Source organism: Neodiprion virginianus, chromosome 1, assembly GCF_021901495.1.
Source record: "Neodiprion virginianus isolate iyNeoVirg1 chromosome 1, iyNeoVirg1.1, whole genome shotgun sequence".
Taxonomy (NCBI): Eukaryota; Metazoa; Arthropoda; class Insecta; order Hymenoptera; family Diprionidae; genus Neodiprion; species Neodiprion virginianus.
The window spans coordinates 12,585,267-12,612,967 of NC_060877.1; the positions used below are offsets into that span (position 1 = coordinate 12,585,267).

Below are 27,701 nucleotides of genomic sequence, written 5' to 3' on the forward strand. Positions count from 1 at the left end.
TAAGTCAAGCTATATATAGGATAGTATTATTATAATTATTACCATATTCACATTGATTAAAGCACCGTGTAGTAATTCGTCCACTTCGTTAACATGTGATTCTAGTACGGTATCAACTACTGGTAACCAGATTAGCGTGGTGTTTTCCGCCATTTTTCCTAATTCTGATAATTTCTTATGAGTATAAGCAGTATCCAAAAGGTATACATTCTCATATATTAAAGTCAACAATATACGGAACACATTGACATATCTGCAAAATGATCGTTCAACTGTTAGAGAAAGCTCTTTAAACGAAGCATGAGTGTTTTTAGAATCACTTATGTGACAATGACATATGATAATGTTTCGAACAAAAGAACTTACGTTGTTGGTTTTGAGACACGGGAACCGTCAAATTTGTGGTTAACGCAAGAATACATCACCGAATTATTCACCTTGGAAAATCTGAACGCTATTTCTGCTAAGTAGTGTAACGTATTGTTCAACTCCGCCGAAAAAGCTGGGACTGAACTAGTCTCCGTAACATCATCAAGTCTGATACCCTGAATTTCAAGTACGATATTTATAATGTACACTGTATTACTAAAGACATGTATAACGTGCATGGGGATTCAGAAGAAAAGTAGAATGCACCAATACGGAACATCCATCTCTATTGAACATGCCTAGGACATTCATGATAGACATGCAATACCTCTATTAGACATCAATTCCAACCAAAATGACGTACACTGGAGCTCTATAAGAGGTCCAAACGTCTGCATGCTCTACATCTTATAGCAGAATTTGAATAAGGGTTCACATGGATCATTATCGGAGATATCATCGATTTTGTAGAAAAGAAATTAATTTATACAATTGACGTTACTTTTATATCATCAACTCTTGTGTACGTATTATAAAAATACTACAAATTATCATGTGCACATTTTCTTCTGTCCCAGACAAAAAGTCCGAGGCGTAGGTAACAGATTCGGCACTCAAGGACGGACACTTGGTGGTGGATAATGGACAAAATTGTGAATATACATAAGGGCTGAATTCATATTTGTGGCGAGTGTTCCGCGTGGGCATTATTTTCCTCTCTTTTTATGCACTTTATACATATATAGTGAAAATCGAAATTTTTGGATTCATCTTTATTTCAAATGTTTTAAATTAATCGCAGTTTTAAAATAAGTGTCCAGAAACCGCAGAAGGATGTTAGTTTTAACCAGACATCCCATTCGATTTGCACGTATATTTTTCAGCCATGCGTAACAAAATTTTGACTTTTCATATAATTAGTGTGTGTGAATTGGTTTACCTTGTTTAATATCCCCTTGGTTTGGATTTGGTTTACCTTGTTCAATATTCCTTTCCAGTTTAGTTTGTCAAACAAAATGACACGCATTTTCGCGAAATCCAATTCCTCGGCCAAGCAAATAAGTGTTGCATAAGTTTCGTGTTGCGATAATTGTGTATTCAAAGTATGTAACAAATTTGTTGCGCTACCACACCAAGAACAACGGCTGAAACGTATAGTGTATATGGTAGTTAAACGACACGAGGCTTACATCAAACTTGCAATTCATACCGATACGAAACGTCACTAGAACTCACCCAGCGGGACCTAGTTCAATTTCTAACATGCTTTCAAGGAACGCTGATATTTGACGGGCAGTCATGTTAACCAGGCTTTGTGGGTCCTGGAATAGTGCAAGAGTAGCAAGCGTCGAAACATTATGGAAAAAAACATTTTTCATATTAAATGCGATGACTTATTCATGTCTAATGTTGACGATACATTCAACTTCATTGGATTGGATGATATTACTTTTATTATTATAATAGGAATATTCTCAATCACAAGTGCTATCTATCGGAAAGTTTGAAAATTAGGTGCTGATATTTTTTGCCAAACCTTATCCTGTTTCAGCAATTGTATGGGAAAGTTCAATCAATTGAAAGAAAAATTTTGAAAACGTAAACTGATGAAAAGATATATCAGTTTGACTATATCGTGCAACTTGGAAATGAAATTCAACTGAGAACATTTGAAATTTCATTACCATCGATTCATATTCAGTCAAAAAATCCTTAAAGTTCCCAGCCATAAATGATGTCCAGTAGGCCGGTAACCTGAAATCTTTAAATCCTTCAGCCATTGTTTTAATAATCAGCGATTGCAGTTGTTTTATATGGTTCAGTATAAGGGTCTCAGATCTTGCGAAGGTCAGGTTTGATTCGTTGCGATTGAAGAATAAAGAAGTTGGGATGCTCTGAAATTTGATCAATAAAAATATTAAAAATAATCGACTGTTTTATATTGTTCTACTAGCTACTTAGCAGTAAAATATGACAGAACATCTGATTTCAAGCGACAAGCTGCTGCCCCCTCCGCTTGCCCAAAAAAATTTGGACTATTACTCTTTTTATGTACTTCTTTTCAATTCGGTATGAATCTTACAGATATTACGTGAAATCTGTTCCTCAGGGATGTGGAACAGTTGGGAAAATTTGAAGGTGCATATCCCATAATTTGCACATAAATTAACACTGACTGTTTGGAAGATGTTGTTTTACCATTTTGTAACGTCCCAACCATTACTCGAAACGGTTTTGGCATTCAATATAATACACGTAATTCCAGTTAAAAATGGATTTCCCTAAAAATAAAAACCTCATGATCTGTATAAATAGGTAATAAGGGACCATTCAACAAATGCCTTCTCTTTGGAACTGAGGGGTTTTGGGTAGCGTGATTTTCTTCAGATTGTTCGCAACCCAGGGCTGAATTTTTTCGAGTTGGATCTAATAATGTGACATTTGATATTATACTATTGGGCAAGTTTCGTCAGACTTTTTCATTTGATATTTTAGTTATTGAGAGAAAACTAATTTAGATATATTTTTTCTTTTTTTATCTAAAACAAAGTTGAAACAGATACAACAGGTTGAAAAAAGGCACAGTATGACATCATCCATGCTAGAATACATATGGGGCATTCCACGCTAACTCGACCAGGGTTTGATCCTCGATCTCTTGGATTTGGTCCACGATTTTTTAAATTGGAGTTTCAATTCTAAGAAGCTCATTTTTTCCAAGGTTTAAATTGTTATAAGACAGTTCATTTGAAGATTAAGTGCGAGGACGTGTCATATAATATTGCATGATTCATCTTACTAAACCTTGATTGAAAGAGTAAATGTTTAGAAATGTTGTATATTTGGCTTCTCAAAAAAATGTTATATCCACGTTATATTCTAGATTTTGTTTTAAAGTATTTCGAACAGCTTGTCTGGGATGATTCTGTTTTATTTCATAGCAAACGTAATTATCATTGCAAAATTGAGTGTCTCAATAACTTACAGCATCAATTGGAATAATGTCCCTTGCATCATAGTTACGAAGTTGCTGACATAAATGAGAAAAGCTACCAAGAAGTCCCTTTCTCCGCATATACTTTGGCTCTATCAAGTACTTGTTGACTTCACAAAATTTTACTTTCCCCATCACCAGTGCGGTAACATCGGAAGTTTGTATTTCCTTATTGAAGAATGTGTGCACGACCGATAACATCAAGTTAGGCATATCCTCAGCCATCGACAATGTCACTTTCATCACAGGTTTACTCTCGTAAACAGCACGTAACTTTGACCATACATCTCCTCCGAATAATAAATCAAATGACAGGCTTAAACTCTGAATTATGTAGTCAAAGTCATTTAGATTTTGAGCAATTTGAGGAATTTTGTAATCATCCGAAATAGAGTCGTGCCTATCATTACTGAGTTTTTCAATGTTCATCTTGTCGAAATAATAATGCAACCAAGATCGTTCCGTGTCTTGGATTATCGACCAGGTATCATTGTCAAGGCCCTTCCATATCGTAATATTAAATATATTCGATTTGAAAGTAAGATCTGGCTGCGATTTCGATAAATTTGAAAAAGCTTCGACCGCATCGGCTAAATATTCCGAGAGTGATAATTCTCTTTGTACTTTAGAACGGGGACCATACATTAAATCCTGAAAGAAATATTTATGTGATTATGCATTTTCCTGACTATCCAAATTTCAAAGTAAAACGGCAATACAAATATATTACATATAATTCTTGGCTTGTTGCACTTCTCAGCAGTTGGTGCGGGTCAAACGAACACACTCTTTTCAAAAAATTAATTTTCTCAGTATTATTCCAGAATCCTGTACCAAAGTGTCGATCGCACATGTTATGTTGTAGATCACGAATCAACATTGGGTGAGCAAGCGTTGGGTCGAACCTAGCAATAGTTGCAACAAGTGAGATCGATTCTGAGGGATGTGCTTCAAGAATTTTCAACAATTGGCGAACATCGCCATCTTCCACCAAATCCCAAAGGTAGAATTTACCACTTGGCACTTTCTTAATTCCGATCTTCTGGAGTGATCCCGCAACGTGTCTCAATAGTTCGGCAAAAAACTCTACAGCAACATGAAGGGTATCCGCAGAGTCAACATATCTAATCTGGACAAAGATATTTATATTAGTGATAAAGTTATGCGAGTAGAAACCCAAATTAATCAACACTATATATGAGAATAGTGTATTGTGTTACAAGTACGAAAAGTTTGCGATTTCCGATGAGTGTGAAGATTGTAATCATAAGAGTCAGACATCGCCCATTCACGCATGTGACACACGCTATTTTTCCCAATATCTGTGAAGGAAAGTTCGATTGAAGAAACAACTCAAGTACCACTGACAGTCCGAAAAATTGGCGTTAGGTAATTTATATTCAATGACAGAATCTATGAAATTGATTTAGTCGGGATTGCGCATGCGCCAAAAAGCCCTAGTGTGCACTACACTATAAATCGAGCACTACAGGTATAGGCATGCGCCAAAGTCGTGGTAGCACACTTTTTGGAAATGGCGCACCTTAAGCACGCTCCACAGGCTTCAAAAATCGAACTTTCCGAGGAGGTGTTGGAACAACATACTTTTTTCAACTCACCTGCTGGGGAGTACGATGTGCTTTTAGGTCATGCGTTAATTTTTTACCAACGGCATCCCAGTACTCTGAAGTAAACGGTGACTTGATCTTCAACCCATTAGTTACGGTATTTTTTATGGCTCTACCAAATTCATACATTCTGAGGATGGTCCTTCCAGCGTAGAGTGGGTAGTCCTTTACTGGCATTGTGCGGACTATTGCGTCGTTCACAAGAAGATCGGTAAATGCATTGAAGTTTATTGGATCCAAATCACAAGTGCCATTTTTCAGTCTGGTATAGTCCTCCGGAGAAATCTCTTGCCTAAACTCGGCAAACCAATGAAACACATCTGCACAAGTTGGACCACCATACGGATTTTTTGAAATTGACGAAATTTTCTTCATTATGGATGAACTAGAAAGACCGGTGATAAAGGTCGCTGTGAGATCCGGGAGATGTGAGTATGCAATTTTAATGGGACTCTTATCGGTGAATCCAAGTATAGAGAAAGCATCTGTCTGTGGTCCTAAAAAATATTATTGACACATTATATCACGGGTTTTTTGAGACATAATGCTGAAACAGTATTTTTTCTGTACATGCACGAAAACGCCCATTTTTCTCTCTGTTTTGACGGACCAATGTCTCATTTCGTCTTCTTGAAAGTCTTTGCTCCCTAAAACTCTTTACTCCCTAAAAGTCTTTTCTCGAATTTTGAGAATTGTGTAACGTGACGCGTGAAGTTTTTGCAGAAAATAATGACAAGTGACAAATCTTAGCATGACGAGGAGTTCGTACTGCCACATATTCTGGCATCAGCTAAGCAATTGACGATTCTGCGCTACTCAAAAAATCAAAGAATAAACATACCGCCGCTTATGGTAACCTTTTAGCCTGGCAAAAAAACAGGGCATGCCTTTGTTCAGCGAACCTGTGTTTCAAATCTATTTTGAAAATTCGTCCAAACATTTAACACCTTTGACCTTGTGGTCTATCTATTCAATGCTAAGAACCACAATCGACGTTAATAAAGGCATCGATATAACTAAATACATGGAACTGCTTCTTTTTGTAAAATAAAAAACAAGAGGCTTGGATTTCAAAGTGAGAAGTCCCAAATTTCGGCTTCTGAGGAAATGGATAACTTCCTGCACGAAGCTCCAAGCTATAAATATTCGTGAGGTGAGGCATTTTTCTTGTAAAAATTCCTTCCTATGCTAGATTACTCACAACTAGAATGCCCATGGCGAATACGCACGAGCGTATTTACGTCACAGCAGCGATTAGAAAGCATAGCTGTTCTTGAAATTCACAATGAACTTGCTAACTAATTGATCTGCACCTGATCTGAAATGAATTTATTGTAAAAAAAAAATAACATGCGCCGTAGGTACTACTTTCCAACTGTTGGAGCGAATAAGACAAAATCATGAAAATCCAAAAAAAAGCCAACCACCCCCCCTATATCCTCACTAATTCCACACCCTCAGTGAAATCAAGTTGCCGACCTTGGATCTGTGACCACAAGACTTATGATCAATCGCGTCAATGAACCATCGGTCAGGAAAATGCACTTATCAACCCAATTTAAATTTGCCAGAAGCAAAAGCTTACACTGAGCATACTTTTCACCGAACATCAGCGACGGTACTTGTCGATGTTGGTGCAGACTTATTAGCCATTAAGCGGTAAGGTGGCTGGAAGTATGATCGTGTTGCAGAAGACTACATCGAGGATTCGATCAGTAATAAATCCAGGAGACTGAATCAATTAACAGAAGTGATAAATTTTAAACCATTCTCCACAACAGCTTCGGAGTCCGGATATCTGTCACCAAATAAAAATAAAGAATACCAGGAGCAAGCGAATTTTGATGAATTGTTATCGAAGAACTTAGCGTCTTCAATGGTAGGAAATGAGAATATCGACGTACAAGGGACAAAAAGTTTGACTCAGATTCATTATCATTTTAATACAGTCTTAATCAGGTCAACCGCATTCGATAAAAGAAAGACTTTCTTTGAGAAAGTGATATTATTTTCTCAGTGATACTTCCATAAAAATAAGAATTTAATGATTAAAATTTGAAAGGTAAAATCGTAAGTCAACATTCCAGTAAAAGTGATAAGATTTCTAATTTTCCCACTGATATTTCTACGAAGGTGATGTACATTTTTTGTGTGCTACATACACTACTTTTGAACACGTGATTCCATTCTAATGAAGAAGCAATGATGCTATAACATTAATGAGGGCAACGTGATATATGATCGTTCACGTAACCAAAGAAAAAGTGTTTTGATTGAAATTCGTGACATGGTATAGTTCTGTCTGATAAATAAAATATAAAATTATATTAGTGTGGTAAATGAAATCCCAATTATTATTTTTTCATCATGAATTATTTTTTATTGTATTTTTTGGGACTTCGCTAACCAAACCCCCTACCAGGTTTCCGCCCCTTGAACCCAGCATGAATCCGCCGCTGGATCCAGTTGCAGTACTTCAATAAACGTTCGTACCATTTCTACTAAGGCAAAATCCTAATATTCGATTCATTCTTTCTACAGCCAAAATTGGCCTTCGTGCGTGTACAAAAAAATAAAAAATCGTCTCAAACTGTGGGAGAAATAAATTATAAATGAACACATCATACGAACCTTTGTTTAGAATATCCGACGCAACGGTCAGAATTTGATAAATTACATGACTTCCATATTTGGCAAGAACACTGAACCTGGTTAGAATATCCACATCATGTTTCGTATTCTGAATTTCATCGGTTGACCAAGTTGAGTAATTGTTTCTACTCACTAGGTCGTTTAATTTGTTATCGAGGCTCGTTACAACGTTACTGCAGGTATATAAACGTTAAAATCAAAAATGTTGTTACAATTAATATCGTGAGCTTATCGGACAGTCAGATTCGATTAAGGAAGCTTACGAATTTGTATTGTTTTATAAAAAATCATAATCATTAAAAACGAAATTAGGAGAGTACAATAAAATTAGAAAAACTGGTATACCCAGCACAATGGTATTATAATTAAATATTTTTCTAAATCACATATCACTCAAACGGCACAAAAGAAAAACAATTACATGCAGTAGGTCACGCACAGTTATCGTTTCAACCTGGGTAATCAGAATCGACTTGACATGCTAGACGTGTATTTAAATAATAATTAAGGGTAAACTCACTTCCAATCGGTCAAGTCCGTAAATTTACTTTTAACGAATCTTATGGCATGTTTGAAAACGTTTTGGACATCATTGAAAGAGATTTTTGGTTCGCCTATAATAATGCTCGATTCCCAGGATAGCTTGGTAAGATTTGCAACAAGGCGTCTGAATTTTTTGTAACCTCCAGTCCAATCGAACGATGTCTCATAATTACGATCTCCGTTCTGAAGAACAGAGTGATAGGACAAGGGTAAGTACATTTTGAAGTTTCTTTGAAAGTTAGACACTGATAGGAATGTTAATACTTACGGTGTGTATATCAAACAACTGTTTCCATTCATTGATGAAAAACCCAGGGTTACAAGCTATTCTCTCAATTTCTCTGATAATCTTACGAGTTCCATTGCGAACGTCTAGAATTTCACCAACGCTTTGTTTTTTTAAACAAGGCCAGTCTGTTTCGTGAGTTTTGTACTCATTGATTGCGGAAAGCTAAACAAAAAGAGGTTTAATATGAATATTACAAAACCGAAATTCAAAGAAGCAAACAATGACTTCAACAAGCGATAAAGGGCGGTGATTGATTATAATAAAAAAAAGTGCTAAGTATTGTAACGAGATGTACGTATACTCTCGTACGATCCGTGCTCTTTTTATGTGTTACCTCTTTCCTTTGTACTCTGGGGTTACCACCCCTGTGCAATGAAAATTCGTTCTATTCTTTTCTACTCTACATATGTTTGTGACTATAACGATGTATGTGTACCCAGGGGTATAAGGGTTTATCTCGGCTTGATTGTTAATAAATAAGTATATAACCACAATACCGCAAGACCGATCACCGAAAACAAGAAGTCTTACACGTAATGCGTGCATTATTCTGAAATACTCTGAAACTTCTGTAAAGGATAAGTTAGAAATGACAAGCGGAAAATTTGGAAAAATTGTGGCGTAAATTCTCCACAAGGACAAGAGCAAAAAGAAAAGGAATGGTATTTGATTGTGAGATGGAGCTGATATCAGTCGGGAGTTACAAGATAGCCAGAGCATGTTTGAACAAGGTAAAGAAACTCGCTAGGATAAGAATGTATCAAAATAGGACTGGGGCAGCAAAAAATCTTTGAGGAAAGCGAATATGGAGATAAATGAGTGGATATAAACATACGAGAAGAAGGTAGCTTTAAAGGAAATGGATAAAGAAGTGCAGTCACAAGAAGCGAAGGTAAAAGTACGGAACTCAAGATATGATGAATGGTATAAAAAAATGAGAGGGCTGGGAATACCGAAGTGCCTAAAATCAGTGGAAGTGAAGGAAAGATGATGAGGAAAACGGGATTTATGTCCGAAAATGAAATGCAGAAACGGAAAGCAAGAGAAGCTGCATAATTTGCAATGGGGAGGTGGAGGGATGGGAACATGTGATAGAGATGCACAATACAACAGGACTAAGCTGATAGTTGAAATTGGTTTTTTTTTTTCTTTTAGTTTTTTCGATCATTTCAGGGTATCAGAATCAGTATCGCGAGAAATCGAGAAAAACGTGTGGAATCGCTTTGCACAACGTGAAAACAATAATAACACAACATGGAAACCGCAACGACGGCGCTCCGACGCGGTATGGCAAATCTTATTAACTAACTCTGAACGTTGTGAAGTTACTAGACAACGTGGACTACTGGATGTAATCTCGAAGAACGAGACTCCAAATATAATTCTGTGTTTTATCCATTAATTTTATGAAGATAATATCAGCAAAAAATATTCAAATACACCGAGAGAATAATACTTCGAAATTGTTTTACAGCAAAGTCTTGACATCTTCGACAGTGAATATCGATAAACAATATAAAAACTCCTGTTACTCACATTTTGCATTTTCAATGTTAGTAAGTCTGCGACATCATTGACGACGTCCTTGATATTTCTCAGAACGATTTCTTCAAAAATTTCGGTTTCCGGCATTAAATTCAACCCAATTGAAGATGTTCCGTTTTTATCCATAATAATCGTAATTCGATCCTCGATAGTCTGAAAAACTTTCGAAAATGCTGTGGCCCACAACTTGATAGTTTCCCATTGTTGATGATACATAAATTCATACAGTGGACTATCAAGTATTTCGCCCAACTTACACAGGAGAGCTACACTGCAAAACAAGAACATGAATAAAGCACACCGCATCTCGATGTGTATACCCGTGTATACTTGTTACTCGATTACTGGATTTTTACTTTCTCAATTTGGCGTTTCTCATTCGAGGCGAAGGCTCTAGGCATTCTGTAATCCAGGATTCGAAATTGGATCCGAATAATCGCTTTTAGTTCTAACGTGTTCGTATTTACCTGATTTCCCAGCCATCGCGAAAAGTGATATTTTTCGTCCAAGAAGTAATGAACAGATCTTTCAGCTCTTGCCGTTCGGTAAAATTGTATTCTGGATACTTTATATGGATAATTCTATCTATATGGCTATAAATCGTTATCACTCTTTCGTTGAAATCTGTCCAATCAAAAGAATTTTGTCTCAGTGAAAAATCCGAAGTCTTCCATTCATTTTCAGATCCATACTGTATTTTGCCTTCGATATATTCAGAAATTTGACAAATTCGACGTTTCAAACGAGTCTCATTCGTCCCTTTTGGATAAATGATAAGGTGAGGTGGGTCAGAGACTTTGCAATAAGCATGCGTAAAGTTTGAAATTTCAAAGATATTTAAGACCTGTGAACAAAAAAAAAGAAAATAAACAGAAACAACAACGTAAATATAAATATTTCGGTAATATTCATTTCGAATATCAATATCTCGTCATAACGATACCTTTGACCTATTTGCGGCAGTCAAATAAAACGCGTTGACTAGTTGGGGTACGTCTTCGTCAACTTCTTTTACCCAATCCATCGGTTCATTTTTTAAGCTTCGAACTAATGTTTCAGCCAAGTAATCCATTTTAGTGAGGCTAGGTTTAATAGTACCGAAACTTAAACTGCGCAACCCCACTTTTTTGGCAATGCTCAGGTGAATCGCAAGTCTGGAGCATACAAATTCACGTTAGAGTAAACTTTTACTTGACCAACTGCAATACTGTTTGTTGCAATTTCTAATTTCTCCTGAATAAAGCCATGAAACATACTTTCCTTAACCCTTTAACGGTCGAGCCTCTTTCCCGTTGAAAAAAAAAACATTTTTCTCAGATGTTTCGAATTTTTCGCAATCAAAATGTTTGAGAAATTACACTTTTTTAAAATAGAGCTTTTTAATTTTCGTGCCTAAATAAGAAGTTATTCAAATGAAATTATTTAACGGCAACTTTCTTTAGAGTGAGTTACTATTTTTTAAATTAATTCAGGATGTTTAAACTGAAATTGTATAAGATATTTTTAACAATAACTGTTTCGTCATTGTAGCAAATATACCAAAATGGTAAGCAAAGGGTTAACGCGCTAAATCATTCATACTGGGTTGACAATGGATTGAAGAGGAAAATGTAAAAAGGTTGTGAGTTACCTGAATCAAAACTTTTAACAAAGGGATAAAAAATATTTTTTCTACGCTGTATGGCACGAGAGAAACTAATAAATCAACTCGATGTTTATTTAGGGGGTATTTTATAATTACTATTCAAATGTATGATTTAGGTTCGAATGTTTATGGGACCGAACAGACAGTATGGCTAGCATATTTCCATGAAATACATATTCCTATGATCCGCAACGAAAGCATATGAAGCGTAATAGAAGCCACCAAAGAACAAAATTATTTTATATTGAAAACACACGAAACAGTTACTGCCAGTTCTTACCAGGAAACATGCAAATCACCAGGACCTCCCTATTTTGTGTAGTAATATCGAAATATAATTCCAAGAGCTACAGGCGCATTCAATTTCAGTATTTTGTCGTAATACATTCAAAGTACATACGCTGGTTTAATTGATTTAAAATCCCGAAGCTCGAATAGCGATAATACAGATTCAACAAATCTTGACGAAACTGCAACATCCTCTTCCAGCTGAAATCTTTTCTTTAATGACATATTTTGCAGTCACTGTTATAGTGTTTTATTCGTGAACTTTAATGGGTAATATCCTTGAAACAATTATACCAATATTCATCAGATTTACAAACCAAAGCATATTGATGGGGCTTTTTGGCCCTGTGAGTTTAGTTGTAAATTGTTATTTTGGTATTTTTGATCTCACTAAATATCCGAAAATATTACAATTTCGCTTGCATTGAATGACGCTGTGCAAAAACGAAAACCTATTTCATGTTATCATTCACGAGAAATTAGAAATGTAATTGCAGTTGATCAAGTAGATGTATATCATCATGTTAAGGGTAGCACTAAGTTTGTCAGTTAGTTTTCAAATGATTCATCAAAAGTGTTTAGAATTACATGTCCAATCTGCCCCGAGGACTCATGTTCCGATGTGTATCAGACCAAGTACTGCTTGGGGCAAAAATTTTCCAATCGGGTTCCTTTGATGATTTAGGAGTTTCTAAATAAAGCACAAATTTCTTAACGCTTCGGATAACAGTTGTTAAATTAGAAGTACTCGTTGGCACTGGTAATCCTATGGCTCCATAAACAAATGTGTCCAGCATGTTTTGTACCTAAATAAAACAGACAGTGAATAAAAAATTTTTTGTAGACTTCTATCCCATCTCAATCAAAGGCAATAACAATATACGTATGTGCATCCACTCCTTACCAGATGTTCAAAATTTTTAAAGTTGAAACTGTCGTAGATTTCGGTTAAAAACTTTTTTCCTTCTTCGCTGCAAAGAATATTTAAAGTATCTCTGTAATCTTGTGGCGAGTCTTTGGAGTCATTAATAATTTTCTGGAGCATTTTCTGGTCGCAAAATACTTCTCCGGCACCCTTATTTATTTCTAAAAAATTCTGTCAAAAGCAATACGTTCACCATGAGATAAAACAACATGTACTACATCATTAAAAATTCACACAAACAGTGTCTTTAGAATTACACGTACCTCGACTATATCAAGTTGTGATAGGGATTCTATGATTTTCCGATAAATCGTAGGATTTGTCATTAAAATAGAACGTACAAGTGAAGTATGATTCTGGGCAATGTCCCAAATTCTTTTCGAGGTTTCAAAATGAAGAGTAGCAACGTGGTGTGTAGCTTGAACAATCACATCCGTTAACGAAATTAAGTATGACAAATTGTTCATGATTTTCTTCGGAAAAAAATTCCTCAGGCTGTCGAAAACCTCGGCCGTTCTATAATGGTGGAGTTTTATTAGTACTTGCCAGATTATGTATCGGTAGATATGTAATATTTTTAATTGCACATACACTTCAATGTCACCTTGATGCTCACTCAACAAAATCTTAGTAAGCTTGGTACCTCCCAATAATACTTCCCAGGCGGCATCCAAAATTTTACCTACATTTACAGCTTCGTAAGAGTGGAAAGAAGTATTTAAATTTGTCAAAATATTCTCTGTCATTGTAAAAACACTTTCGTGAGTCGATAGGTCGATTGAATTATTCTGAAACGTATTTTTGACCATTTGCAGCATCGAGTTTAGTTTGAGAAAACCATTTCTCGCGATAGGCCAATTCGCTTCATTTTGAAATATTGGGTCCAACAAATCAATCGCATCGGTAATGCTGAAATTATGAACCTTTTGTAATCCGTATCCAAACTTACTAGTAATAAGTTTGAGCTGTCAGATTATGTCAAAAACGAACACTTTTTACAATGTAAACTATTATTAAGTACTTACAATGATAAGTTGATCTCCTTGAAAGTTACGTTTCTAAAGAGTGGAATTATCTTTGGTAGCCATTCCTGAATTCTTAGCTTTTTTGGTACATGTAAGTCTACCATTCTCAAACTCAATATGGAATCTGCAGTTTGTTGAAGATCTCTGAAAATATCATAACTACTAAACTTGGCCATCACCAAATTTACCATGCTGAATATTCCGTTGAAATCTAGTTGTTCGGTCAATCTCTGCAGAAGTTCTGGAATTAATGTTGAATTCAGAGAACAGAGTGCTTTAGACACTTTCAAAAGATCCTCGTCAGTTTCGAGGATGAGGAATTGCTTTAAACTCTCTGGCGTGCAAATAATACCATCCATATTAGAGGATCCAAAAGCCGCAGCAAGCTAAAAATAAATTTACAAGTTGGAAGACTGGAATTGTTTAAATTTTTTGTAATAGTTACAATGTTATGCTTTTGAAATTGCAGGATAAAATGTAGTATATGTGTTAATAATAAGTAAGAACAACGAAATTACTCACATATTGTAGTTTTATAGAAGCGTTCAGAATATTATCCACTACTACTGGACTGAAATTAGGCACTTCACGTTGTATGAGATCTCTGATCTCATCATGATCACTGAATAAGTCACCGAGGGAAATACCTCTTTCTGTAATTGAAATTGGCGACAACAATGATAGGTTCGTGTTTAAACCAGAATAATACTTTTGTATTGTTGAGTAAAATACCACTTACCAAATATTTTCTTAACACCTGGTCGAGTTAGAACTTCAGCCATGGATTTGAAAAATTTGATACTCTTAGGTAAAGCTTTGACGACACTGAAGGTTGTTTCATTTTTTATCATTGGCTGCAGAACGTTTAACAACGGCCCGAGTCTGCGACGTTGAGTGAATAGTTATATAATACATGTGCAATTGTGGATTGAATCGAAGTAATTATTCGCATATCTGTCAACAAAAAAGCTCCGCGACTTACTTGGCATTTTTGTACGACGGTACTTCCTCGTATTCTGACAGAGGCTTGCAGGGATTGCCCAAGGTACAAATAAAATTTTGCAGAAACGGCAGGAATTCATTTTGAGGCATCAGTCGAGCAGGGAATTGACAAGTTGGGTTGTACTCAGGATCGGTATTATCTCGTACGGCATACAAAACGAGGAATACCAACATTGGCCATAACAAGACCAGAGCCAGCATACCCTAAAAAATAATTTTATTGCATACACGAAGCACACCAGCGGTGTATGAAATCTTTTTCGTACAAGCTAGAGTATTCTCTATTATCGTTGTTTTATAATTTAAGGTATAATTTGATTTAATCGCTGAGACGTGGAAATACTTACTGGATTTCGTTTTCGAACAACATAATTCTTCCACAGCAACAGACATAGTTGGTCACCTATCATGATGCGCACCGCCCCTGAAACACAGTTTACCACTTTTTTACTTTTACACATGGTGAAAGTCTCGCAAAGTTTCGAAGTTGCATTGAGTGAATTTCAGTACTTTTATATGACGCATGCCTAACTTTTCATCGGAAGTTAAACATTTATGTAGTATTTTTCGAGTTCATCGAATTCGGCGTATAATACGTATGATGCGACATCGTTGCTCGTTATCTTAATATATATAAATCTCGTGTCACGATGTTTGTCCTCAATGGACTCCCAAACCACTTAACCGATTATAATAAAATACGCACACCATGTGCAGTTCGATCCAACTTGAGAGATAGGATAGTTTAAATCTCAAATTATAGTCGCAATTATAATATATTGCTAATTATTTGTCTGTTATTATTTGACAGTCACAATTATCTGTTAACTCCGAATGATTCTAACAGATGTCGATACCTTTCGACTGGGTTGAGTAAGTAATCAATAGATGGCGCTGCTATGGTAAATCTACGAACGTGTCATATAAGCTACATTTTAACAGCATAACTAGCAACCCATCCCGGCTTCGCACGGGCATATAATAATATAATAAAAGAAAATACACAATGTTTACAGTGAGTTTCTAGAAAAATAACATTTATATTATTACTTAATATTATTATATGCCCGTGCGAAGCCGGGATGGGCTGCTAGTTATAATATAATTTCTGATAACAAGGAGTTCACGCCAAAGTTGGTAGACCTCAGATACACAGATAGAGTGGGGTAAGCTGTAAAACTCGTTCAAGCGTACTGTACTTTGCGACAGCCGTCCATAATTTTGAACATTGAGATACGATTTTGAACAGTAGGTGAAAATATCTTGAAAAGACGACATGATCGATCTACTAAACACTGAATATTGCAGAAATAATTGTGAAATGTTTCAGTTGATAAAATATGCAATTTGCCATCCTTATGAAATACAGTGGAATCTGGTTACAAACAATTTCTACTTTGATTTTTTCAAGTCCGCTCAAACGCAATCCCACACCGCAAGCCAAGGCCAAGCTTAGCGCAACGTAGCTGATTACAAGCAATCTCTTCTAGCGCGGTGATTTTAACTACGTAACTTATTCTATTGGGTCTGTCCGTTCTAGGGTTGAAAAGTATGTGAGCATATTGAGATGATTCAAAAGCAAACCGAAAGATGAAATTTTTATTCTTTCATAAACCTACCCATGGAGTAATTACTGAGATAAGGCACTACGTAATATGGGCACGCGAATGGATTTTGGATTGCAACAAAAAAAGAAAATTGTTATTGGATATACTTGATGAATAGTTACATGTAAATATATATACGTAGGTATTACCAATGATGAAAATTCAATAATTAGCAATGAAACAGAATTATCGTACGTAACGCAATGAGGTTTACTACATTATAATTTTCAAATTGCACGGTTAAAAAACTTCGAATTCTCTCGGTATTTATTCAAAAAAATGTTACCATAATCTATCCCGTTCTTAAATGGGCATTATCTAATTGTAAACCCTCTGCTTCAATCCCGATTTTACTCCATCATTCGTGTATGGTCCTCGAAGGCATATTAATCCAAGTATCGTTGATCCAATTGATGTCTTGGAGGGTAATTGCCTTGAGATAATTCCTAACGAAAATTCGTGTACATTTAGTACCTATTATTGATGAAACAAGCCGAAACTTGAACCGTATTTTAAGGATTTCTAATATTCCTTGATCCATCGGTAGTATGAGTGAAGTAATGTTCGGCGGTAAAAACCTTACTTCAATGTCACCAACTCAAATGGGAACGTGAGCCTTAGAATTGTCCACAAGGTGCAATATTTTCGTTCACAGGTGTTTTGATCGTAAAAATGTTTGTATTTTGAGGACGAATTCTTTGTGAAATCAGACTTCAAGAATAGCTTTGGTCTGTTTTTTTTTTGCGTAGGTGTAATGTACTGGTAAATTTGCTTTACAATTTTTCCAACAGTTATACGAATTTTATCTTCTTTAAAACCAAGAGCACAAATTTTATCACTGCTGCCAAAAGTTTTATCTGTTCTGAATTTCCACCTGGTCTTGTTGATATTGAAGTTCTGTACTCTTGACGAATTCACGATCTTATCGAATATTCAACAATTATCTCTTAAAATTTTCTACTGCTTGTGGATCGTCAGATAGCCGTTGTCCTGCAACACTTCGCAATCAAGTGCCATTGCGTAGTTCCTAGCCTGCGTGCCAGCCGTCACTCGAAAAGCCTTCTCTTTTAAAACGGAACTAAAAACAGATATTTTCCGCACTTTGACCTGAATAAACGACATGCATAATTATTGGTCCAATTGTTCATTATCTGCTCTTCGGTTTGTCTTAAAATTTTTTAGATTCTTAGTTTTACCCAATTTATTCGTTTTTGATCTTTGATCAATCCATTATTGTAGTAAACTATTGTCCAAATTTAATTTCATGCTCACCGACTCCCTCGATTCCGGTTCCCGATGTTTAGAAACAAATTTTCATCACTTAAATACACAATATTATTGATTTTAAAATTAAAACTATAGACTTCTAATGAAATGTTAATTCATAAATTTCATTAATCAACGATATGAGCCAGTTTTGTAGCATTTATAAATTTAACATCATTATTTCAAACGGTTCGATGTTTGAGGCCTGATAACTCCGAAACGAATTACCTTACGCAAATCTTCATTCAGATCTTTTTTGTAGAGCGTAAAATTTCCTACAAGAATATGTTTTGTTTATATCTTCACACTGATTCGTTTTCGAGCAATAAAATTCAAAAAAATTAAAAAAAAAATTTTTCCCATGTTATTTAAATGGGAAATAGAAAATTGAGAATCGCCACCTCTAAATATCAATATTAAGAGCTCATATTTTACCGAGGTCATTTTTGAGGGACACTCGGAAGATTTTTCAATGTTCTTCGAAAAAAAAAATAGTCAGTTTTTTTGGAACAGCCTAGTGTCGACTAATATTAATCATTTCTTTAATTAATCGATGATGGTAATTATTTTCATCTATATTTACTACGAAAAAAAAAAATTTTCAATTTTCTGCTGAGGTGCTAACTTTTCTTCGCTCTCCCCTGGGTACATTATTGATACACAATAATGCTAAAATTTAGACTAACTCGTTTTGCAGGAAAGGCTACCAGGTTGTTATCACATAATAAATCACAAACTGTACCAATTTTTGAGGGTTTAATAATGGATTATTATTCTAATAGTACAAGCTTTCATGAAAAATTTGGCTCAAAGAATAATGAAAAATTTGTAAAATTGGTCAAATAGTAGAATTATTACAGACTCATCTGTAGCAATCTCAACATGTTTGAGTTCGTTATTCTTCTGAAATACATTATGGCATTTAAAATTTTGGATAAGTCGTCGAATGGCCTTAGGATTTGTACCACCTTGGTCACACACTGACTGTGAGGCAACGATACTCAGACCGCCCAACAATAAGTGTACTCGTCGCACTATATCTGTGTATATGCGTTGAATAGTTTCCGCTGGACTCAAAGACTCCTTCGAAGTATCGGTTGGGAGTCAAAATAACGAAAGATTAAAAAATCGACTAGTCGAAGATCCAAAATTTTTTAAATACGAACTTTAAAATAACGAATGATCAGTGAACTGAAATTGAGATTTTTGGTAAATCAACCAGTAGAATAACTGTTTTCCCGAAAGTTTATTTACCCGAAAAAGTAATTTCAAAACAGTCTGCATTTCAAATGAACAGAGCACAGATTGTGAAAATACAGAAAAATGTAAGTTCCAAAATTGAAAATTAGGAGCTGCTAGTTGTTCAAACAGCCAAAAAACGACGAAATTATATGCCGAAAATTAAAGTTCATAAAGAGCAAAATTTCTATCCGCAGAATGCTGAAGGACGAGAATTCTAAAAGGATGAAATACCGAAAGGTCAAAGTACCGGATCTCCTGAGAATTTGGAAATTTTGAAATTCGTGATCTCGATGCTAGTTTGATCAAGATTATCTCATTGTATTAGACAATCGTCTATGCCATCAAAAAGAAAAAAAAAACAAATAAAAAATCGGAAACACATTTTTAATACCATTCAAACAGTAAATCTTTTTTCCTGTACGTTCGATTTATTCAAGACTGTATTACATTAAATCATGTTCCACGTTCCGAAACGCGCTTTCGTGTCACGTTGCCAGCGAAACGCCATCTATTAGCTGCAACTACTGACGTTAGAAAAAATAAATTTGATTCTGACGTCTTGCAACCTTTTGGTGTTCCGTCTATTCCGTCTTAGTGGGTTTCGGGATTTCGACGTTTCGAGTCATTGGTCAGTCGTTATTGATGAATTCAGATTTGTAAATTTTCGAAACAGGCACGAGTCTCACATTTGAAAAGTCAACTTTGAAATTTCAGTCCGGTTTTTCAAGTATTTAAAAATGAAACCGCAGTGCTCAGTTACTAGGTGAATTTGCTGAATGAGTATACGTAACGCTTTAACTCTATAGTTTGTGTATGATAACCTTCACTTTAAAATAAGATAGAAATCTTTTGATCGAAAATCAATCACGCAATTTTACATTCATACAACGTCACAAGTATATTTGATTACCAAACAAAATATTTTGAAAAAATGTACTATCATTCACAAGAGATAATTTTTTAACTTATTTTTTTATTACTCTTATTTTTTTTAACTCTTACTTAATCGGTGGACGATATTTTTTGTCCAATTATTTTTCAATACTCAAAAAAGAACAACATACTTTTGGTCTGTGTTCTAAAAGATGAATCACCGAGATTGAATAAAACATCATCAGGTTTATTGAATAGATCGCGAATCATTGGTCCTGTAAATACGAACAAGACATCCTGTACCACTCACAATCAGTATACCACGAGGTTATGCGGGACTGTGGATTGCTTACAACCCGCATAGCCCGGGCAACGAAGCTAAAATAAGAATACTAAATCCGAAAGTTTTGAAATTTGGTGAAAATGTTTATTAGAGCTTACTCTTGAACCTGTCAAAAGTCCTGACCAATTGAGGTCCGGAATCGTCGCCATCTTGTAAAAAGGGTGTAATTTTATGGTTTTTGGTCTATAACTCTTTATTTATTAACTTTATCGAAAAAGTTGTGATGATCAAAATTTGAAAACATTTAATCTTCTACAAAAAAGGTTGAATTCATTTTTTTCATAAAATTAATATTTTCCGTGTGAATAGACGACAAACTTGATGCAGATGTCACGTGTACGCCGTCTGAATACATACTTGTAAATATATATCATTACTTTACTCCTAAAACAACATAAATTGACGAGGAAGCATAATCTTTATTTATAGGAATTACGTTGCGGGAAATGCACGGAAGTATAAATCGTTCTGATTTGTATTCTCATGTATTTTTAAGGAATAACATTCTCGTACAATTATTAAATTTATACAATCGCTCGCCGGATCCCGGGTCTAATCAAACACCGGGATGAGGCCAATGCGAGACCACGCACCTCGAGGATGATGTTCGCGAGGCGAGCCTTTGTTTCAAAGGGTCTAGCCTTATGCGGCTAAATGTCATGTCAAAAATGCCCCCGAAGATTTTCAGCTGAGAATAAGGGCAAAAAATTTGTCATCCAAAGGAACACATTTCGACCAAAATTGCACCCTCTAATCTTCCTACTTATTGCGGACCGTCAAATATCGCGTTTTGGCGTTTTTCCTTTTTTTCTTCGACCTCATTGAAGCTATCGTACTAAAAAAAAATCACAATTCAACCAGTAAAACTAAAAGATCAACATCTTCGCCAATAATAGGCACGTTACTTTTGTATGAAGATAATTGGATTACAGTGTTCACGATTAAAGAATCTGCATAATCTGTGCTCTGTCGACATCCTATTCCCTGATCGTTTAGCTTAGTTGATACCATGTCAATTAACCTGCTTTTGTTTTTGTTGTTTGAAAGAAATTGATCATGCTGAACGGTGACACTCATACTTTCTTCAAAATCGATGCCCACAGACTTTTTAGCAGCATATCGGCGATTTTGCTCCGTTTTCTTTGTACTGTTATTCGCATTGGAATAAGCATCGATAACTACTGTGCAATTTTTACCGTGATGTCTCTGAATATAAGTGATGTAGCTCCCCCAAATGGTTGAATAAGTTGAGTTTGGTTTCCAAATGACTCGATGTAAGAGAAATCCACCGTCAAGAATGTTAACACAGTCTTGCAGGGTAATGTCTTCGTTTGATAACGAAAAGATTTCCTAGATCGCGGATTTTTTTGTTTTTCGCATGCCAGCTTCATAAAAAAGCGACAATGGGTATGCAGCTAATTCATGTTCCAAATGGTTTTCTAGTTCTTCGTCGGTTTTTTTTTTTTTTTTTTGAAATGACTGTTCTTTGAAAACTCAGTAGGGGGTCAAGTAGTACTATCTCAGAACTAAACAGCTGTCGGTCGGACCCTATACAGCCCTTCCCCTCCTCCCGACCCGAGCAGGTATACAACCGTCAAACACCGTCCTTGGTGGGGATTACATTATGAAGAAGTTCGTCGTCCATTTACTTGGTAAATGTTGGTTTTTGAAAAAACTGAACTGAACCTTTTTTGTAGAAAATCAAATGTTCTCAAATTTTGATCACTAGGTACAACTTTTTCGATAAGGTTAATAAATAAAGAGTTATAGACCAAAAACCATAAAAGAGCACCCTTTTCCCAAGATGGTGGCGATTGCGGACCTTTAATTGGTCAGGACTTTTGACAGGTTCAATAGTAAGCCCTAATAAACATTTTCACCAAATTTCAAAACTTTCGTATTTATTATTTTTATTTGCTGGAATTCGACCTTCTTTGCCTGGGCTAGCAGTGTTGCACATTTAACCGACGCACTCACACACATTGATGCGCTGTAGTGTGGAACCAGACTTGATGACTCTTCTACAAATTTTCTCCTGTAGCCCCGAGCGTTTGCTTACAATCAGATTCTTCTTTAAGACATTCTCTACATTCAGTGCGCGAAGTGGTTACTACGCACACTTGTGAGCATAAAAATTCGTGAATCGGATACTTCGCTTACTACCAACAGACATGAGAAATCGAATTTGGACACTGATTGTGAGTTAAAAAAACTAATTGCTCATACATAAGCACTCTAGTTCGTAGGGTCACGAACGCTTGCGGTTCACCTGTTCCTAGTATTCATCAATCATCAGATAGCTACCACAATAGTTCGCGAGGACGCGAACAACTCCAGGATAGCTGAGTTAAAGTCGACGATACTACTAGCATAAATTTTTTCGGACAGATCCGATACTACAGGGCACTTGACGCCATGGTGACGTAATACTTAAGAATGAACAAAGTGCCTAGTGTGTTGATTTAGGGGCTAACCGTAGCGTGAACCAAGACAAAGGGCCCTGCAATCTGTCTCATGACGTAGTACAGGGCATCACTTCTGCAACAGCGGAAACTCGGGGCGCAGCTTGGATACGAGACGCTCTGCTTCAGTTACATTATATAAAAATGTAACCACCCTAAATTGGCATATTCTATTCAAAATCAAGAATTATGCGAATAAATATCGCCCACTGGATGTGAGATTTTCTTCGAACTATTTCATTTACTGAAAAATAAGATAAAAATGTATGCACAATGGATTTCACTGGTATGGTGGCATCGCTACTGCCTAACGAGATACATGGATGCAAAATAAAATTCTATCAAATTTAATGTAATAGCACATGATAAATCGGGAGATAATAAACTGAATTGAATAAAAAAAAAAAAAAATATTTGGTTGGTTCTCAATTTAATAGGACTTTTATACAAGGAAACCAACGATAATTTTTTTTTATCAAAAATAAATAGATTTCAAGGACTAATGTTTGACAAATCGTCACCTGTGATTACGAAAAATCAGATATGAGAATAGTAAACAAATCAATTTTTTCATGCCGAAACTGACATCTTCGTACGCATTGTTTTATGATCGAGTAATAGAATAGACTCAACCCTCACGGAAAAAGACCCCAACTTGGGTGTAAATTCGTACCCTCAACCCATAGATAATGCTAATTTCCCATAAGAAAAAAGTTAGGGGTACGAATTTACACCCAATTTGGGGTCTTTTTCCGCGAGGAAAGAAGGAACGGCGTGCGCTAGGCACCAGTTGAGGCCAGTGTTTGAAGCTTATGTGGAAGTGTGACTACGATGTTTGTATCAAGTGCGGATACGATGTTGATAATAATTGCAGATATCAACGGGGAAAAACGAATTAAACCTACCGTCCGGGACAAAGGAGACAAAGCAATGTTTTTTCGTTACAATTGATTCTACATGTTTGGATTATATACAGAGTGGGATAAAAGAACAGTACCAATCTAAAACGCGGACAAAATACGACCGCGTTTACCGATTTTTTTTGTTGCTCTTTTTGCGTTTGAAAATCCGAAAAATCTCTGCTTTTTTTCCGAGATACCCGCTTTTGAAGAATGGATTTTTAAAAGATCAGTGCGAGGATGAAAAAAAATTATTAGTAAAGAATGTTCCACTTAATTTCCATCCTAAATTGTGATTCGGAGTTTAATTCTGGCAGTTTGGCAATTTTCCTAGATTTTATGAACACGACATGAAACGTTTCTTGTCATATTAGAGTCAAAACACGCGCGTCAAATTCATGAGAGATTATGGCCGAAATCACTGAGCTAAAAAATCCCCGACTAGTACGTGTTGAGCAACAAATGCAGGAAGAGGATTTAACGTCGAAGTGTTACGACTTTTACGCTGCCGGATCGCTAGCACAAGAAACATATTGCTTCAAAGGAATGGGGGTAGGTTTTGGAGATCCAGGGTGCGGCAACAAAATGTTACTCCAGATGTTTTTCGAGAAAATACATCGACGAGTTGGATTCGAGGATGAGAATTTGAAGAAATTGTATCATTCGCCAATTCTCTCGTGCTTGGTGGGCATGGGGGTGGTGGTTCTTGAGCAAGGGTTGATATTTATGTTTCTAAATTATTATGACTTGAAGCAAAACGATGTGGTGTAGTCTATTTATTCATTACCAATTTTTTAATTCCTCCATCAGTCGTGGTTTTGCCATCTTTATCTTAAGCTGGCATCGTCATCGATTCCGGCGAAACGGTTGAAGCAACAAAATTGCGAATGCGGTAAATAATTAGCAACAAAAGAGCGCTAAATTCTTATTATTGTAATCCAAACTCATTTTTTCGAGTGATTTATTCCAGCTTATTGTTAGAATATATCGTCAGACGGAGTATGAAATAGTAGGACAGAAAGGCTGCTCTCAACAAAGTTTCGCTAAAGTGTAAGACCAGGTTATGTGAGTTCAACTTCTACGGAGCAGTGAATAATTCTCACCCATGATTAAAAATGTGAGGCTATAGGTAATGCGCCAATATCAATAGTCAGCCGTAACGCCGCCATAGGGAAATTTATAAAATCTTCGTTTCATGCCTGGTGGTCGGTCGTTTCTGATTAAATTTTAAGTTATTGGCATCATTTATAGTCAACTTTTTTGATAATGGGCTCGCTTGATAATGTCCCGAAAATATAATTTTAACCTCGAAGCATGCGTTTTGACTCTAATATTAGAATAAAGTAGAGTAGAGTTGCTATAATGATACTTTTTACAGAATTAAACTTCGAAGCGCAATTCAAGATGGAAATTGAGTTGAACATTCTTTAATATTGATCATTTCATCCCCAATTCCCCACGGTAACTTTTTCAAAACCCGTTTTTCAAAAGCTTGTAATTTAGCAAAGAATGAAGATTTTTCAGATTTTCAAACTCAAAACAAAAACTTTAACCTTCTTATACTGAGCGAAAAAAAGTTACTGAAAGCCGGTCGATACGTTCGGATTTTATTCACATTTTGAATCGGTTCGGCTGTTTTTAGCCCACTCTATATACTGCGCGTAAGTAAATAATAGTTCTTTAGCAATCACCGTGTAACATTTAAACACCGAACACTCAAAAATGCAGCTTAACCTCGACAGAAATCTCTCCTCACCCCGGAGCATTACTATCAAAAAATACGTTTGTTTTTGTGACTGGGAGGAGGACTTTTAACCCTTTCACGCATAGTGGTAAGTATATTTATCAACTCCTTATCCTTTCGATTTCTTCTTATCTACACGTTCAATTATTATGAGAATGATTATACAGAGGTTTTCGACGTCACTGGTCACGTCAAGAATTTGAATAAGGCTTCAAAATCAGCTGAGAATGGATATACCAGGGTTTTCACGATTGCTGATCACGATTTTAACATCATATTTTCAAAATTCGAAAGTCCAACATAACATTGCAGTCAAAGATGAGAAAATCGGTTTTTCTTTTTTATATAGACTGTCAGTAATATTGAATTAGTTTATAACAATACATGTGGCCACTTTTGCCAACTTTTTCGTATTCCCGTGACTACGCCCCCCCCCCCCCCCCCCCCCCCCCCAGTGGACTGTCGGCACTCAATACAAAATGGAATATAGAGAAAAATAAAAAAATAATTTGCCGTAAATATGATCTCTTGGGAATAATATGTTGCGGTCATTCCGGTTTTTCAGGTCAAACAAGTTAATAATACGGTTGAGTTGGAAATAATGATTATTTTTTAATTATTTTGCAGAGACAATTACCGTGAATCAACAATTTACGCACTCATTGTACGTTATGCTCGGTGGCTCGAGAATCGAAAGATTACTCGACTGTTTTTCTCGAAAACAAAGGATTACTGCACCAAATCGCTTCACACACGTATAAGAATCGTCGAAATCCATTTGTATTAGGCCTGATGGTTCCCTTGTAAGAGGGCGAAATCCAACGAATTCCAAATGTTTTACTGCCACGTTGGGTTGGACTTTCGATCCCGGAAATCAAATAGTATAACCGTGATCAGCGACTTCGAAAATCCTAGTATATCGATTATTAGCTGATTGTAAGGCTTTTTTCGAACTTTCGTCCGCCATTTTGAATCTTTGAATTTCACATTCGTAATCAGCAGCCCCAAAAGCCCAAGAATTCAAAATTTCATGTGAATCGCACGTAAGAAAAAATGTATACATGGACGCGTTAAAGGTTATCTCGTGATTATAAAAAAAAGTCACCTATTTCGTACACAGATATCGGCGTTCTTTCGTACAAAACATTTTACGTAAACCGTACAAAACTCCTAGCAAATAATGAACTCAAACGTCAAATACTCTGCTGTAACGTCAGGACTAAAGTCACGGCTCCGCTACGCGGATCCGGAAATCGATCCTAAGTGCTACTAGTCGTAAAAAATTTCCCGGATCTTATCAGCTCTCAGATTACAAAATTCTTATATTCTAGCTTATCGCTATCGTTGATGTCTGCTATAGCGGAACGCAGGTTATCTGCAGGACGCGTCGGTGCTTCCTAATTAATCTGTGGCGTGGTGACGACTTCGCAATGCGGTGAGATAGGTACTGATGTTTGAGAGGAAGGCTACGGCAGGGTCTTATAATGGTCTTACATACAGGTTTCGAAACGACTACGAAATGATAGGTACTCGTAGCTGATCCAAATACTGTTACATTTTTCGCCGCTACGTGGCATTGCTGCTTAGTAGTGTGCGACAAGGACATAGTAGTTTCTATCTGTCTCCTTCAATCTCCTGAACCAGACACATGAGCAGAAAATAATAAGCGGGGAAGGGGGGAGCACAGAAGACACATGGGTGGGGGCAGCCCCCTGACGATCACCACTGCTCGTATACTAAAAAATTGTACGCGTTTTGTCCCCGTTTTTTAGTTCCTCTACGTGGCGCCAGTAGACTTCTGACACGCTCGCTGACCGCGCACGAGCTTGTCAGACAACTACTAGCGTCACTAGTGGTGGAGATTGGCGGCAGAATCGAGGGACATTTTGCGAACCACTTTTAGCAGCGTGTGTCAGAGGGCTGGGTGGGGGATACTACCAGACCGCAGCGACGCATATGGCAGCGAGCGAAAAGAATAGATCACGGTCTTAAGGGGTATAGCCACTGTAAATTTTTTGAAAAATCGATTTTTTTTTTATTGGCTTCAAAAATAGTTTAAACCCTCTAGAATAAGGAAAAAAAGGTCCCGTGCGAGAAAAATTTTTTTTTGGCCCCCAAATCATCTTCAAGCGGAAAAACTGTCTTAGATATCGCGATGGATATCGCTGTTTGCACATTCAATGGCAGCCTTACCAACGTCTTGCAAATATTCAAGATATATATACAAGATATTCACATACAACAGCACAAGAAAACAAATTTGAACTATCTGGTGATGAGAGGAATTAACGACATCAGAGTCAGGGCGGCTAGGTGGTCTAGTGGAGTAAGGCTCCGGTAAAGCATCGCTAGATACCAG

General features: G+C 36.3%; 1 protein-coding gene across 3 annotated transcripts in view; it reads right to left on the reverse strand.

Annotated features, from left to right (window-relative positions):
• LOC124299087 (retinal-specific phospholipid-transporting ATPase ABCA4) overlaps nucleotides 1-27,701 on the reverse strand; it is a 57,915-nt gene that overhangs the window by 18,829 nt on the left and 11,385 nt on the right. For all 3 annotated transcript variants that reach the window (XM_046752031.1, XM_046752012.1, XM_046752023.1), the window contains exons 2-24: nucleotides 15,254-15,330; nucleotides 14,887-15,110; nucleotides 14,644-14,786; nucleotides 14,427-14,557; nucleotides 13,905-14,290; nucleotides 13,471-13,788; nucleotides 13,143-13,395; nucleotides 12,859-13,050; nucleotides 12,543-12,760; nucleotides 10,965-11,175; nucleotides 10,489-10,865; nucleotides 10,013-10,292; nucleotides 8,456-8,638; nucleotides 8,165-8,370; nucleotides 7,624-7,817; nucleotides 4,984-5,489; nucleotides 4,095-4,493; nucleotides 3,356-4,015; nucleotides 2,055-2,264; nucleotides 1,606-1,691; nucleotides 1,310-1,514; nucleotides 367-545; nucleotides 43-253 (exon numbers count right to left, since the gene is read on the reverse strand). In XM_046752031.1, coding sequence (XP_046607987.1) covers nucleotides 43-253; nucleotides 367-545; nucleotides 1,310-1,514; nucleotides 1,606-1,691; nucleotides 2,055-2,264; nucleotides 3,356-4,015; nucleotides 4,095-4,493; nucleotides 4,984-5,489; nucleotides 7,624-7,817; nucleotides 8,165-8,370; nucleotides 8,456-8,638; nucleotides 10,013-10,292; nucleotides 10,489-10,865; nucleotides 10,965-11,175; nucleotides 12,543-12,760; nucleotides 12,859-13,050; nucleotides 13,143-13,395; nucleotides 13,471-13,788; nucleotides 13,905-14,290; nucleotides 14,427-14,557; nucleotides 14,644-14,786; nucleotides 14,887-15,110; nucleotides 15,254-15,316 — 5,835 coding nt within the window. In that variant the 5' untranslated portion in view covers nucleotides 15,317-15,330. The remainder of the gene's footprint in view (nucleotides 1-42; nucleotides 254-366; nucleotides 546-1,309; nucleotides 1,515-1,605; nucleotides 1,692-2,054; nucleotides 2,265-3,355; nucleotides 4,016-4,094; nucleotides 4,494-4,983; nucleotides 5,490-7,623; nucleotides 7,818-8,164; nucleotides 8,371-8,455; nucleotides 8,639-10,012; nucleotides 10,293-10,488; nucleotides 10,866-10,964; nucleotides 11,176-12,542; nucleotides 12,761-12,858; nucleotides 13,051-13,142; nucleotides 13,396-13,470; nucleotides 13,789-13,904; nucleotides 14,291-14,426; nucleotides 14,558-14,643; nucleotides 14,787-14,886; nucleotides 15,111-15,253; nucleotides 15,331-27,701) is intronic.